Genomic DNA, 14,152 nt, shown 5'->3' with positions numbered 1-14,152 from the left:
CCAGTGAGAAGACCATTTAAAAACAGCTGACCAAACTCTTTAAACAGAAGTCCGATAATGTGAACAGGCAAGGACGAAAACAAGGGCACATTTGCCAACGGTATCACCAGCAAGCTGCCTTCAGACAACTGGCTCTGCTTTATTCAGTGTTTAGCTAAGCATTTTCCATCCTATTCCAAGTATATCCAAGTGTCCCAGACACATTCAGAGTTCAGACAGTAACTTTGTGACCTACCAAATGAGAATACATCTGACATTGCAATTCCATGAAGCTTTAGGTGTAGATTTTGATATTTTGAACACAAACACCAGATGGCTCACAGAGCTCCAAGTGCTTGCTCTTTGGGGCAGAGTTACTAACAATCAGCATAACTGTCAACCTAGAGCAAGGTCTTCAGCTTCAGCAATTTGTATCCACAGCACCAACTGTTCCGTTTGTTGGGTTTGGGTGTTTCTTTTTTAAAGGACAGTTCCCCACATCTGTAAATCAAGGGTCCAGAAAGAAGCAGTGAAAAGAGATGTAGCAACAAAAATGCAAGGTGGTTTCATAGTCACTTCTCAAGTGTGATGCACTTCTACGTTTTCTTCACAACCTTCATCCATTCTATGTATGCAAAACCTGACATTGCTACTCCACTGTCACAGTAACTTCATAGTCCGGGGCAGAAAGTTAGAGGGATGTTTTATCCAGTTACCAGACAAGAAAATCCTTAGCCTGCTGGCTCTTCATCCATCCTGTTTGGAAAGACACCTCCTTCTTCATTTCCTGCTGAATGAAATACATCCAAACATGACACCTGTTAGTCCACAGCCAGGAAAGGACTTCTAACACACATTCATCTGAACAAAAGAATTTTTTTAATGGTTATTTCTAAGTGTTCCTTCTAGATGACAAGACAAAAGACAGTCAGACAGCCAAGCCCTTACCAAAGAACTTCAATCCACTCCTTCCCAGAATCCCCAAACACAGCTGAGTAAATGCTAACTTGCCAAAGCACAAAGAAAAAGACACAAGAGATGTTTCTCTCAACAGGAATGCGTAGTGAAGCCTATTCTGCATTTCACTTTATCAGTCCCGATAAGACAGCTAGGCATCTCCCAACCAATTTACCTTTTATTAATATCACAAATGCTTTTTACCAAGAGACATAACTGATTGAACAGCTAGATCAAACAAAGATGACATGTGCTTCAGCAGTTAACTAAAGGGAAAAAAAAGTCCATTGGGGGACAATATTCCTGAAACTAAAAGATGCTCACCACTGTCTGTTCCTATCTCCCACATTGCCTCACCTGACATTGCAAAGAATAAGAAGATTCTGGACGGCAGGAAGAGTGGAATTTTCATTCTGTCCTGTCACCAGGTGTCTGTCCAGCACAACATGTACAGCATCTGGAATGCTGGCTAAATACAGGAGAAAAAGCAAAAGCATTGTGTTAGTGGACACCACTTCAGTGTCAATATCACAACCCTGATAAAACTAAAACAAAAATTAACTATTTTGACCATACAGGTTTGCTGGGTAACTTGACATGCTGATCTGTAACAACCATGACAGGGACAATCTTGAGCCCCTAATCCTGAAACAATTTCACTGCAAAATCCTTCTCCGAAAGGCCAGCAGGGCCAGTCTCATCGTTCAGTTAACACTAGGTGGGTAACATGCACACATCAAGAGATTGTCATAATAAAACCCTCAAAGTATATATTTTAAAATTGTAGTCACCCTGTGATACAATGTAAGCTCTTCTCATGTAGGATATCAAAGTTGTAATCACCATACTACAAAGAACCTGCAGAAAAATACTTATTTTCTCTCCTATAATATCCTGACATGTTAATATCTACCAGGAATTGTTCAGTACTCCAACTAGCATTTTTAAGTTACCTCATTTCAGATAGAGCCATTAGTTTTTCAGTAATGAACAACTCTTATTTTCTTTCCCTTCTCACAGCCACTGACTGCCTAAATACAGGCCAAGCGCCTTCAAACCACACATGCTTTTTTCCTCTTCTTGCTGGACTCATTATGCAGAAGGTGGCGGCAGCAGCCCATGTGAAAAGCATCAAGATGCCATTTAAACACAGAAACAGGCAGTCAGCAGCATGGGTGGAAGAGAATGAAGCAAAGAATATACAGCAGTTTGATAAGACAGTGGTGTTTCTTCTTAGTGAAAAACAGAAGAATGGCATTAGGAGCCTGGTTCTGTTTCCTATCCAGGCCATGTGCATAGTTAATCTCTAATCTAGCCACTTTAATTGAATCAATTCAATAGGTGGAACTATTCTGCTGAAGGATGACTTAAATACCACAGGCATCTCATTATTCTCTTTAAGGATTCTAAAAAAAATTACCTAACAAAACAGGAGACTGAACAACAGCTGCAACTGAAGAATAGGGCCATTTACAGCTCATTATTTAATTCTCCCTGTAGCTCTTCAGTACTGCAGGAACGCAGCATGTAAAGGAAAATGACACTTTTCCCTGCACATCCAATTGAGGAAAAAGTGACATTTCTGTGCTTGAATGGATTTAATTTCTCTTACAGGACTGAACTTCAGATTTTGCTGTTCAAAGTCAAACTTTTACATTTTGACTAATAATAATTAATGAAATTAGTAACAAAGCAAGAAAATACTAAAAAAACAGATCTAGCTAGAGTAAAATAGTTCTGCTAAAAGACAACTAATCAGAGCAACCAAAACGCTATGCAGCCTAGCGCCTCCAGCTTTAATTAATGAAGCATTTGCTTGAATAGAAGGCAACCCCAAAATCAAGAACTTAACCTCTCCCAGCAGCGGACATGCTCTCTGCCACACAGGAAGGCAGCAGCTGCAACACCTCCGTACAGACACAGGCTGCGCATCTGCAGAGCAACAGCAGCTCCCCTGCTCACACCCTTCCCTGCAGCACAAGTTCTTTGTTCATAGCAGGACAAGCAACGTCACGTTTACCTTGGGGTGTAAGGGCATGTGTGGACAACCACGGAGATCAGTGCACGGTACTGTACTGCCCTACTTCTCCACACACAGTATTTTGTGGCATTTATTATTAAAACACTCACTATTTATATTCCTAAAGTGGGAATGCAAGATGAGATAGCCTGTCAGAGTCCTGTTCAGCTGTGTAAAACTGGCACATACACATTCATTTCCAGAATGCAGCCACGAAACATGAAGACCTGGACAACAGAAGAGTGACATACCACTAAATGTAGCTCCAGAGTCTTTCACAAAATCTTCCACAATAATGGATAAACTGGCAAAATTAGGCTGCCTCACTAGTTCATACACAGAGGGCTGAAAAAGATCAAAAGGAAGTAAGTCTGTCTTGCTTTTTACAGAATGACACCCAGCAATTTCTGCATAGCAACTAGACACTGAACAGTATGCATGCAATTAACTTCAAAAAGCGCAGACCTGTTTGGATGCCGGACACAAACATTTGGACACAAGTGCCATGCCACTTGCAGAGTCCAAACAACAGTACTCTGTTTTCTAAATGAATATGGGAATCGGCTTAAATGCCGAGAAAAATAAGAAGTACTTAGTTCAGTTTTTATATGCACAGGAGGAAACAGAATTTTATGGTTTCCATAGTAACTGTAGCTAGGTCACATCATGCCTTATTTTAAATATTTTGTCATGGACTGTAGTGCCAAATACAAGCACATCAGGACACTGACAGTTTTTGGGAGTCCCATAAACTTAATTTCTTAACTTTGCATGTAAATTTTCAACCCTGTAAGTTGTACTATAGAGGTTTGCATCACCTCAGCACACAGGTGCAGCTGCCATATAAGTAGTCTGTGAGGAGAGATATAACTGTACAGTAAATACAATATCAACAATATCTAGCTACATTTTTTTTTATTACAAGCCAGTGTGTACAAACTGCCTTTTCCCCCCTAGAGCTTCCTCTACCTTTGAAAATAAAACAGCACCTTGAGAAATATAACCTACCTCCAGCATTCATGAAGCAAAAAAAAATAAAATTCTTAAGAGCCCTCAACTATGAATTCAAAAAGCTGCAGCAGACATTTCCAGCATTTTAAAGTTTACTGAACAATCAGCAGGCAAACACTTTCCACATGACAGTGAAGTGCAACAATCCCTCCACACGCTCACTGCTGTTTCCCTTTGCTAATGATAACTTTCCACATCATGCACATAAACCAAGGGTACCAAACTGATGATTTATATTTGTAGGAGCTTCTAGGATAAGACCAAATCTACCAGCACCTGAAATCACGGGCCTCCCACACAGCAAAAGCGCCCCCAAACAGCAAAAGTCACCCGAAAGTTCAACCTACCCCTGTCAGGCTGTATCCCTGAAATACCCAGGATTTATCCTCATTGGTGGCACAACACAAAGCTGCAACTCCATGTCCAATCGCACAGATCGGCTCTAGAGAAATACCAAAGCATATTTGTGAGGATCTTCAAATAGCCAAAACCTAGATGAGTTAATGAGATTCTTCAACATTACAGCATGTTGCCTTCCTGTAATAAAATTATACTGCACCATTTATAGCCTCTTAGGCTCCTGCACACTACAGTAAGAATTATGCTGGTCTTGCAGAGTCACTAGCTATTAACTCCAAGTCCAGAGACAGCAGCAATCAGAAAAACACATACTCAAACGGTAAGTGAGAAGCACACACAAGTCTTGATTAACTACAGCCTTAATGATGATCCTGGTACACTTCACATTTGGCTCTAGACCTTGAATCCCATCGACTTGGAGACGGCTATTTCTGTGTCACTGTAAGGCAGAAAACCCCCTTCTGACACAAGCATTGAAAAGCTACTGATAAGGTTACTCTTCGAGAGAAGATACATTTCTCTAAAGCAGCTCCTTCCAGTTCTGAATGCTCTTCAGCTACGGCAACATTTTAAAGTCATTGGAAGGCAACACTGTTAAGTGAACAGTACAGTAGTACTATTTTATTTAACAATATTTAACAATTTCACCTACTGTTCTCAGTGCTGAAGTGCTGCAATATCTTAGCCAGGTACCCGCTGTTTGCAAGGTCAGTCATAGCCCCAGGACAGTTTGGAATCAGCAGCGCGTGGTACCTAGCGCCTAGTAAGAAGGAAAGGATAAACCAATTGTAATACCAGTAACAAACAAAAGCCTGACCATAAATCCATTTCAGATTTGACATAGTTGAGACAATACCACACAGGTCAAAAACTGTATAAACCAAATGAACTAAAGAAACTAACAGATCTATACAGAGTCCAGAAAAAGGTCCTTTTTAGGACAAAGAACACACCTTTGATACACCATTCTTACCCAGGCAAAACTTGAAACTGTTATGTCTGCTAGCCTCTACTTTAGCAAAGTATTTATTTTTACAAAATAACACTACAGAGTGTGTTTATATACACAGAAACAGACTATATATATTGTGTATGTATACATAGGAGGAAACTACCAATCCAAGATAAATAAGAAAGTAACAACTGTAGCTGGTAGGGCTTCCTCTTAAAACACTTGTTTTACATCTTTTCTGTGTCATTCTTCCCTAAGGGCCTAACATTAAGCAGCATCTGTTTCCCCGATAAATGAAGATGACATACTAGCCAACAACAATCCCTTACCATCAATCGACTCCAACTTGGCAGGGTTTGCGTACGATTTCATACGAAAGTCCTGTACCCAGCGCATGTTGCTCTCGTTCACATCCACAAAATCAATTGATTTCCCCTAGGGGAAGCATGGTTCAAAGGCTGTCGTTAGGATCACTGAAAAAACATCCACTACATTTCTTGAAGCATAACCATGTGGGATTTCGAGATACTTCAGTTCTCACAAATCTGAAGCTCTCCGTTTTTCCCACTGAAGCCATCCTTCTAATAGCACTCCCTCTGCTCTTCGTGGGTAACAGATACTGGACGAAGAAGTTCAAAACCACACTATAGGAAGCATGCATTCACTTCAATATTAAGACAACAAAATTAAGTCCTTTAATTTGTAAGGCCAATAAGACACCTCTCCGAATAGTATAATTCTCTCTTGTCACTTGAAATATCAATTGGTTTCAGACTGAAATCACAGAAATCACTTACCCCTGGAGTTGCGACTTGCAGATTAAAAGCCGAGCTAGTCAGCGTAAAGCAGTGAAGGAACGACTGGGCTGACACGCCTGAAAAACAGAGTCCAACAACTTAAGGAAACAATTACGTTTTAATCCCAGCCACACTATGTAGTCTTACCTAGCAAAGTACACGAGCTTGGTTTTTTGATCATCTTAAAAGCTCTCAGTAATTCCAGACTTATTTTAAGATGGAAGAAATGCACCGCCACCATTATAGGTGAACAACGTATTGAGAAACACATGACAAGTATGCCGTTTGCTCCGGCTGGGGGGTTAAACAGGCAGGAGTGAAGGAAATTTGGCTTCGCCCAGGTACATGTGCAAGGGCAGCTCTGGTGCAGGCACATGCCAAGGGGAAACCAGCCCGCATCCAACGGCACAGCCGCGTGCAGAGGAACACACAGACACGTGTGCACTGCAGGTGGGCATCTACAGAAAGCGAGCACATCTGTGCACCACACAGCTGCACAAGCAGGAGCAGCGCGTGTGCACGGCCGCGCAGAGCAAGGCTGAGCAGCCAGCCTGCACGTGGGACTGCACAGCTGAGCCGCACGCCTGCACACGCACACACTGCCGAGCCGCGGTCACTCTTGCGCACGCACCGCACACCTGAGCCGCACGCACACCGCGGCTGCACACACACACCGCTGTGCAAGCGGCGCCGCGGGCTGCGGTGCGGGCACACGCGTGGCAGGACGGTGCCGCGCTCGGTGCCGCCGACGCACGGCGCAGCCCAGGCCACGGGGCGCCACCGGCCCGGCCCAGGGCGCAGCGGGCCCGCACACAGGGCCGGGCCGCACCCCGGGGCACCGCGGGCCGCGGGAGCGGAGCCGGCCGGCCCGGGGCTCCCCCCGCCCCGAGAGTCTCACCCGCGGCGGCGGCGCTGGCGACGATGAGGCAGGTGGGCTTGGCCAGCCGGTCCGACATGGCGCGGGGCGCGGCGGGGCGCGGCGGCGGCGGAGGGGGGCGGCGCCTCATGGGCCGCGCCTGCGCGGGGGGGCGGGGGCGGCCGGGGGGCGGGAACCGCTGCGGGGCGGCGGGGATAGCCCGTAGCGCCGCGGTGCCTTTTGAAGCCGTCGGGAGCTGCATGGTGGATCCTGCGGGTCACCCGGTGGCACGCCCCACCTGCCTTCCCCTCCGCTACCGTGCAACGGTTTGGTTTTGGTTTTTTTATTTTGTTTTTTTTTTGCATGGGAATTGCAAACTAAATAAAGCCATCCCAGCATCTCAAGCTGTCCGTCTCATGCTTCATATCTGGTCCAGGTTGTATCCCCTGTGCGTGCTCTTAAGTTTTGAAGGGGCCTTTATTCTGCAAGAAAAATGTTCAATTTTTTGCAGCTCTCGCTGCTTTTGGCTCCGTGGCTCACCGGAGGAAAAGTAACTTTTCTAAACCTTCTTCAGCTTATGAATCTGCGTTTTGCATCTCTGTGTTAATAGGTTTATCTCTTGATGGTTGCTACTGTATTAGAAAGAGACAGTGACAGTATAAAGCCATAGATACAAAACAAAGACAGTACAATTCTACCATTCTTTTTGTTTGTTTATTTGAAAATAAATGTATTCCAGCCTGGATTCCTAAAGGAAATGTATCTTATACCATCAGGCTGGCTGCTTGTCCATCTCCTCAATCATCTATCTCTATTTTTTTTTTTTTTTTCCTCTCCAAAAGTGTTCTGAAACTGTAGGCTGGTTCACTGTGGAGGTAACCTGGATGTTCCTCTCTTTGCTCCAGCTTAGCTACCAGAAAATAATTTAAAAAAGAAAAAACCCGAAGCCTATCTTTCACTGTCCAGTTCAGCTACTATGCGGGGACTTAGTGCCACTCCAGCAGCCTAAGCCTTTACGGCATGGAGCATCGCATTTACACTCTTTACACCTGCTTGTGAAGCCAGTGCTTTTTTCCTAAATCCAAGAGCAGAATGGAAACCACTGTCTCAAATCCTACTCCATCAGTCTTCTCACCCTCCCTAGACTGCCCAAAATACAAAGCATCAGAGGACTTGACAATGATTTAAGGTGAAGACGTAGAAAAAAATGTGAGAGTGCCCTGGTTGCTGGGAGATTAAATGGTACAAGTGATGTCTTAATACTTGATCTTCCATTGCTCAGTAGGTGGCAATGCCTCAGTTTTACCAGAACACCGCTTTGCAAATGGTCTTCTGTTGAATTCTTCTCCAGCAAGCGCCATATGTGCTTTGCAGCCCCTCTCGGCTTAATTCGGCAGGTTAACAAGCATGAGTAGTAACTATCACTGTGTCAGGATCACAAAGACAATATAAATTATTTGCTGCTTTGCGCAGACTGGTTTTTTTTTGATAGAGCCTGGACGTTATGGTTAAGTGAAGTCAGCTGAGTGCTTCCTCTTCAAACCTGGTCTGGTAAAATCTAACTGCTGTGTTTCTCATTTAAAGCACACATCTTATTTAAAGTGTGTTTAAAGCTGATGTCTCACGTAAGGCGTCCTTTCCTGTGGCTAGATGATGGCTGGAGTGGAAGGCAGCAGGGGAAAGCAATGTGTAGTTTAAGATAATTGTGAACATAGCCTCTGGATTTTATACTTTTTAAATTCCTATAAATATGTGGAGGGGAAGAAGTAGATGAAACACATAATGGATCGGTGGAGGATACCCAAACCAGTGTTTGAAAGCACCGGGCTGATGCTAGCTTTGCTCCCTATGTTGGGACCACAACTGCACCGATGTGTCTGTGCTGCTGCCTGCCCTGGCAGTGAGAAGAGGCACGTTTTTGGTTTGAAGGAGACACAAGCGGAAGATTCTCCAGCTCATTCCCCCTCTCCACCGAGCAAGCAGCACTGTTCTGTCTCAGGCTGAGGAGGACAGTTTGTGCAGGTGCCTCCGCTGATTCCAAATCACCAGGAAACCTTCCAAGCTGCAGCATCGCCCGCCGTGCCAGCCCCGCCGCAGCTGCACACCCTCTTCTCTTAAGAAGAGATGAGCCAGGGTCTCTGTGGATGAGGGTATGTTTGCCCTTCCTAGGAACTGAAGAGCCTCAGCTCCCTTGAAGCAGGGCTGTCACCGCCTGGGTACCACAGCGGAGACGGCTGTCGCTGCTCATCCATACCCCACTACCCCAATGTATGTGCTATTTTACACACCCTAACTGGGGGCAGTGGGGAGGACCGGTCACCCACCCACCCCAGCTGCTCAGATTCAGGCTCAGAAAAAAAGAATTTATTTGCTGTCCTGCTCTTATGAATATTAAGCTAAAACTTGCATCCTCAGCTGTGTTTCTGCAGCAAAAATCTCATATAATGAATGCTTTTGCAACTAAAGGCTGCCCCTTTTTTCCTGGCCCGAAGGAGTTCACAATACTTATCTTCCCAGTTCTTCACAGATTCAGGTCCAAAAGCCTGCAGACTCCTGCAGAGCCCCTGTTTGGAGCTGGTGTAATGTGACAGCAACTATTCACAGTGACATGTACTGCCAAAACCTCCTCCCCGGCTAGCACAGATGTGCTGGGACCACTGCGGATATCAGCCAGGTGCTCAGGGGGCTGTGTTACTTGTGAGGACAGGTGCTCCCAGGCCAACTTAAACCCAAAACCAAGCAAATGGGCACACACCTTGATTTGGCTGGGGAGAGGTCAGAGCAAACCATGCAGCAAAGCCTGCAGACCAGCCTGCAGGACAGGGGATTATTGGGATCACAAAGATTTCCTCAGTGGCTCTGGGCAAGTCTTTACACTTCAGTTCCTATGCGGGAGTGACAATAATCATCCTTTGCCTGCTTCCCTTGGGCAGGCTGGGGTTTATCTGGGGGGGGGGGGGGGGGGGGGGGGAGCTTTTCTTACAGTTCTTCCTGGGGTCGCTAACCCTAGCAAATGTTGAGCCTGTAGGAAACATGGGCATGAGTAACGAGTGAGAGGGAAGAACAGCCATTTTCACTCACACCCCCACATACACAAAGATGCTCACATGATGAATTATACAATATATCTATGTGTGTATTTATATCTCTGTATATAGTTTATTTCTCACAATCCTGGTAAGAGTTACAGGTGTACTGGGAATCATTTACAGTTTCACAGCATATGGAGTGGCCATACAGCTTCTGATGTGAGTAACATACAGTGTGTAGAGAGCACACGTTTTCAACCCATCCACCCACCACTCATACAATGGGTTTTCAAAGCTAATACTAGATTCAGCTACGTAGAAAGCCTGGAAAATGTTAGGGTACAGCGTTGGGTGTCGTACAACACTGTCAGTCACAATGGGACAAGCTAAACTACTTTAATTTTCAATCTAGTATTTCTAGTCTACCTGCATTATTGCATTTATACGCTTTTTTTTTTTTTAAGTCAAAGTAAATAGAATACTATATGGGAAAGGAAAAATTCTTGACTATTTTAGGATTTGAGCTGCAGCCCATACAAAGTGTCCATAGAAGCATAGACAAGATTATAAATTCAACAAGGTATAAATTAGCTGTATAGCTTTGTGTGTAGGTAGGTGTCCATTTCCCTCCAGGAAATGTGTCTAGCAGCATATTGTTTCTGAAAGCAAAAAAAACCCAAACCTGTATGTTGAACACAGGTAAATATGTGTCACAAGCAGGTCTGTTTGTACAGGGAAGAAATCAAGGTGTCACTCTGAAAATTACTACCATTTGGAAAACACATTCAGGCGCTCACTCAAAGCCCACAGATGTCGTTGGAAAGATGCCTGTGGCTTCCAGGGTAGCAGCAGGCATTTCCCTGCTACCAGTGTGTCAGCTTTCCATCTGACTCCTGAGGGCTTTGGATCAGTCCCTGGAAAAGTAACAGAATCCAAGCAAACCAAAAGAAAAATAAATAATAATCCCCTGTAATCTGACCTTCGAGTTCCCTTTCTACAACTGTAGTTTCTCCAAAATTTGTAAACAACCTGCACCTACCACTAGAAGAGAGTTGGTTTTCACTGGGGAGTTGAGATTGCACCTTTTCAAGATTTCAGTTTAAATGGTCCTAACCAGTGACTTGGGAAAAGGCACCAGGCTTAAGAAGGGCTGCTCAAAACTTTGTAAAGCCAAATTATTAACTTGTTGGTTTGTTTGGTAGTTGGTTTTTGGTTTTGTTTTGGTTTTTTAACAGGACAAATTGTATGGCACCCTTGTTCTTATCAAATCACCCCAGAAACTTGACTGCTTGAAGCTGCTGTGGCAAAACCAGGGATACAATGCAGGTCTTTACTGTTGCCAAGATGATTAAAATTCCTCTCTTCCTGGCAGGAGTTTTGGTACTGTATTCATGGGGGCTTTGCAGTATGAGAAAATAAAAAATAAAGAAATCATCTGTGAATTTCAATCTGGAAGCAACTGAAAGAGAAACAGGAGCAAGAGTAACATGTTGGTCCAAATCCCACTTAACCCAAATCCTGTTTTTCAGGGGGAAAAAATAATCTATTTGATTTGAAGAGTATAGCATCAAAGAGCACAAGTCCCCAAGTACTGCACGTCAGAGCATCTGAGTGTAGCACACACTGTCCAAAGCAGCGAGCAGAGCCAGAGCACAGGGTAGAGCCACACTCGCACCTTTGGAAAGCCAACAACTGCGATCTGTCACACAACTTGCAGGCTTTGGGTATCAACTTATTAGCACGGTTAGTTGAATGAGCTCTGAATTTTCAAGGCCCAGCAGTCTTGCGTTACTGTATCAAATGGTAACACCTGAGCAGCCCATTCAAATGGTAAAAATCCTTGCAGCCTTCTGTCTCCTCAATCCTGCAGCACACCCCTGGCATGTGAGCTGATTCTCCAAGGCCAGCAAAAATACAGGTCACTGACTTGAGCTGAGAGCCAGCTCTGGAGTGCTTGGGAACCTCTCTGCCTGTATTTTTTGTGGTCCAGTAACTGGAAGACTGAAGAAGTACTGGCATCAGCCAAGCGTAGGGTATGCTCGTGCTGTGTCAGCATTTCTCGAGCAGCCAGAATACCTCACAGCTGGCTATCAGGCAGGCTTCAGTCCCGAGCAGAGCTTGTGGCCATGCAGTGACACTGGCACGGAAGAGGAAGGACAAGGAAAAGGGACCTTCCAGCTGTGGTTCTCTTATCTGCTGAGCTTCTATAACAGACAAGAGCACTTGGCATCTTCAGACTGAGACCCTCAAGCCTTAGTGGTTTGGGCAGATGAAAACTGGTACATTCCCTGCTGTGCCGCACAGCCTGCACTCCTCTTAGGTGCTCGATAGCCAAAGGATGCCTGTCTCTTTTGGGTAGAGGTACCCAAACCCTGCCCCAGCCTTGGGGCAGGGGTTCTGCCTCACTGTGGAGAGACCACATCTGCAGAGCTGTCTGGGAAGAAAGTAGAAAAAGGAAAGAGAATACAGTGCAGTAGCCAAAGAAGCAGTAAAAGACAAGCAATAAATTGGATCTCCAAAAACTGATGGAGCCGCACAGTTTGTAGCAGTTGAAGATCTGGCATGAGCAGCCAGCCTAGGAATTTGGGCATTAACAAAGAAAGCAGGTCACAGGGCTGGACTGATGATCTAAAAGAGAAGAGGAAAAATTCATCATAAACCCCCTTTGCTCAACAGATTAAATTCCTCAGAGCCACTCAAAGTAACAGGATCTGAGCTAAGCACAGCAAGACACAATAGAAGACACAGAAAAATGGTGTCGGATAGACCCAGCCACGTCCAGCTGAACAGCACGTGGGCATGTTCCAAGCCAATGTCTCAGTTAAATTGTAGTGCCTCCAGTAGCACCTTGCATCATCACCTCGGCTGCTTAATTCAAGATAATCTAGCTCAAGGAGATCAACTTTCTGTATAGCTACCTTCAGTTTGATGAACCTAGATCAAGTACCTTCTCATTTTTGCCATGTATTCACTGCGACAGCTAAGACATCTTATTCTGTGCTCTCTGTCCTTAATGCCACTTAAAAAATAACTTCCCATTAATGATAAATTAATATTTCAAATGGATAAACTTCAGAAGAGAACTAATCTCCAATTGAATGAGGACAGGAGAGATTTAAAAAGAAAAATAGGGCAGAAAAAGTCACTGCAGAAGTGTTTAGGGGTAGATGACGGGCTGATAAGAGAGCAGTAATATTTAATCCACAGTACTAGGCAGAGGCTGCTCTCATCACACTCTCCTGGCTTCTTCGTAACCCACAGAGCAAAATGCTGAAGTATGGGGGTGGTACTTCAGCCCTGGCCCAGGGGATTGCTGCACAGGCTTCATTGCCTCCTGCAGCAGAGCTGTCAATCGAGCGCCACTCATAAGACCTGAAATGTGCAGGCAGCCCAGGCTGGATCTTCAGCATCGGTGGATTCCTCCCTGAAGGAGTAAGAGACCAAATACCTCTGGTGTAAAGCAACAGGAAATATCCTAATTCCAGCCTTCTGCACTGAGAATGTAATTAACTTAGAACTGGCTTTGATCTGGATAATAAAAATTCTGTATCTATTCAAGAAGAGAGGTGCCTAATCTGTAAAGAACTGCAGTCAGTTTATGAAAAAGATTATATGATGCAGTTGCCTACCCCTGTGGTGGGCAGCTCTTCCTGGCTTGGGAGATTTCTCCCAGCTTCATGGTGAAGGGAATGATACTGCAGTAAGATGCTACACAGCTTGGGAAGGGAACCAGCATCCCTGCTCTAGCATGAAGTCACAGACTAAGAGGATCAAAGTGCAGGTCGGTTGGATTTTCAGTCCTTTTCAAAGCAAAGCATGTGAAAGCCCTTCAAAATGCCCAAATCATAAACTTGCAGCTTCCCTTAATCGTACAAAGTTGGTTGTAGAAAACTTCAGATCTTTTTCTTGCTTCACTAACACTTTAAAATTGAACAGAGCCACAAAAGATCATTTGGAAAAGTCAGTTAGCAAAGGTTAATTTGCATGGCATTAGAGTTGGTCATTTTTGCTTTTGTCCAAGAAAAAAAGAAAGAAGTGGGTAGAGTATAAAAATTAATGTGCCCTTACCAAAACTGTTAAGACAATGAAATTGTGCTTTTTTTCTCTGCATTTCTCTGTACTGTTTCTTGTACCCTCTCAGAAGCACTGACTTGAAGCTTTGTGTAGAGCTGATTGACATTCCAAGAATTT

At 44.4% G+C, this 14,152-nt stretch overlaps 1 protein-coding gene across 2 annotated transcripts; it reads right to left on the bottom strand.

Annotated features, from left to right (window-relative positions):
* Window positions 1–90: 90 nt before the first annotated feature.
* On the bottom strand, window positions 91–7,080 carry GATD1 (glutamine amidotransferase class 1 domain containing 1). Of its 2 annotated transcripts, none has more exons than XM_055813925.1 (8): window positions 6,975–7,080; window positions 6,077–6,153; window positions 5,609–5,714; window positions 4,980–5,087; window positions 4,315–4,409; window positions 3,208–3,301; window positions 1,294–1,405; window positions 91–769 (listed from the first exon to the last, which is right to left on the bottom strand). In XM_055813925.1, exons 1-8 carry the CDS (start codon window positions 7,030–7,032, stop codon window positions 760–762), a joined length of 660 nt encoding a protein of 219 aa, XP_055669900.1. In that variant the 5' UTR covers window positions 7,033–7,080; the 3' UTR covers window positions 91–759. The 2 variants fall into 2 exon arrangements, with proteins under 2 accessions (XP_055669900.1, XP_055669901.1); XM_055813926.1 differs by having other exon boundaries at window positions 91–766.
* Window positions 7,081–14,152: the final 7,072 nt, after the last annotated feature.

This window comes from Falco peregrinus, chromosome 9 (assembly GCF_023634155.1).
Source record: "Falco peregrinus isolate bFalPer1 chromosome 9, bFalPer1.pri, whole genome shotgun sequence".
Taxonomy (NCBI): Eukaryota; Metazoa; Chordata; class Aves; order Falconiformes; family Falconidae; genus Falco; species Falco peregrinus.
The sequence above is the reverse complement of the archived record's forward strand: the minus strand, read 5'-3'. Positions and strand labels throughout refer to the sequence as shown.

Coding starts and splice junctions, on each gene's coding strand:
- GATD1 (XM_055813925.1), bottom strand. CDS start 7,032: ATGTCGGACCGGCTGGCCAAGCCCACCTGCCTCATCGTCGCCAGCGCC. Junction 5,088..5,608: donor CAAGTTGGAGTCGATTGATG/GTAAGGGATTGT, acceptor CCTTCTTACTAG/GCGCTAGGTACCACGCGCTG. Junction 1,406..3,207: donor CTCTGGAGCTACATTTAGTG/GTATGTCACTCT, acceptor TCCTGTATTTAG/CCAGCATTCCAGATGCTGTA.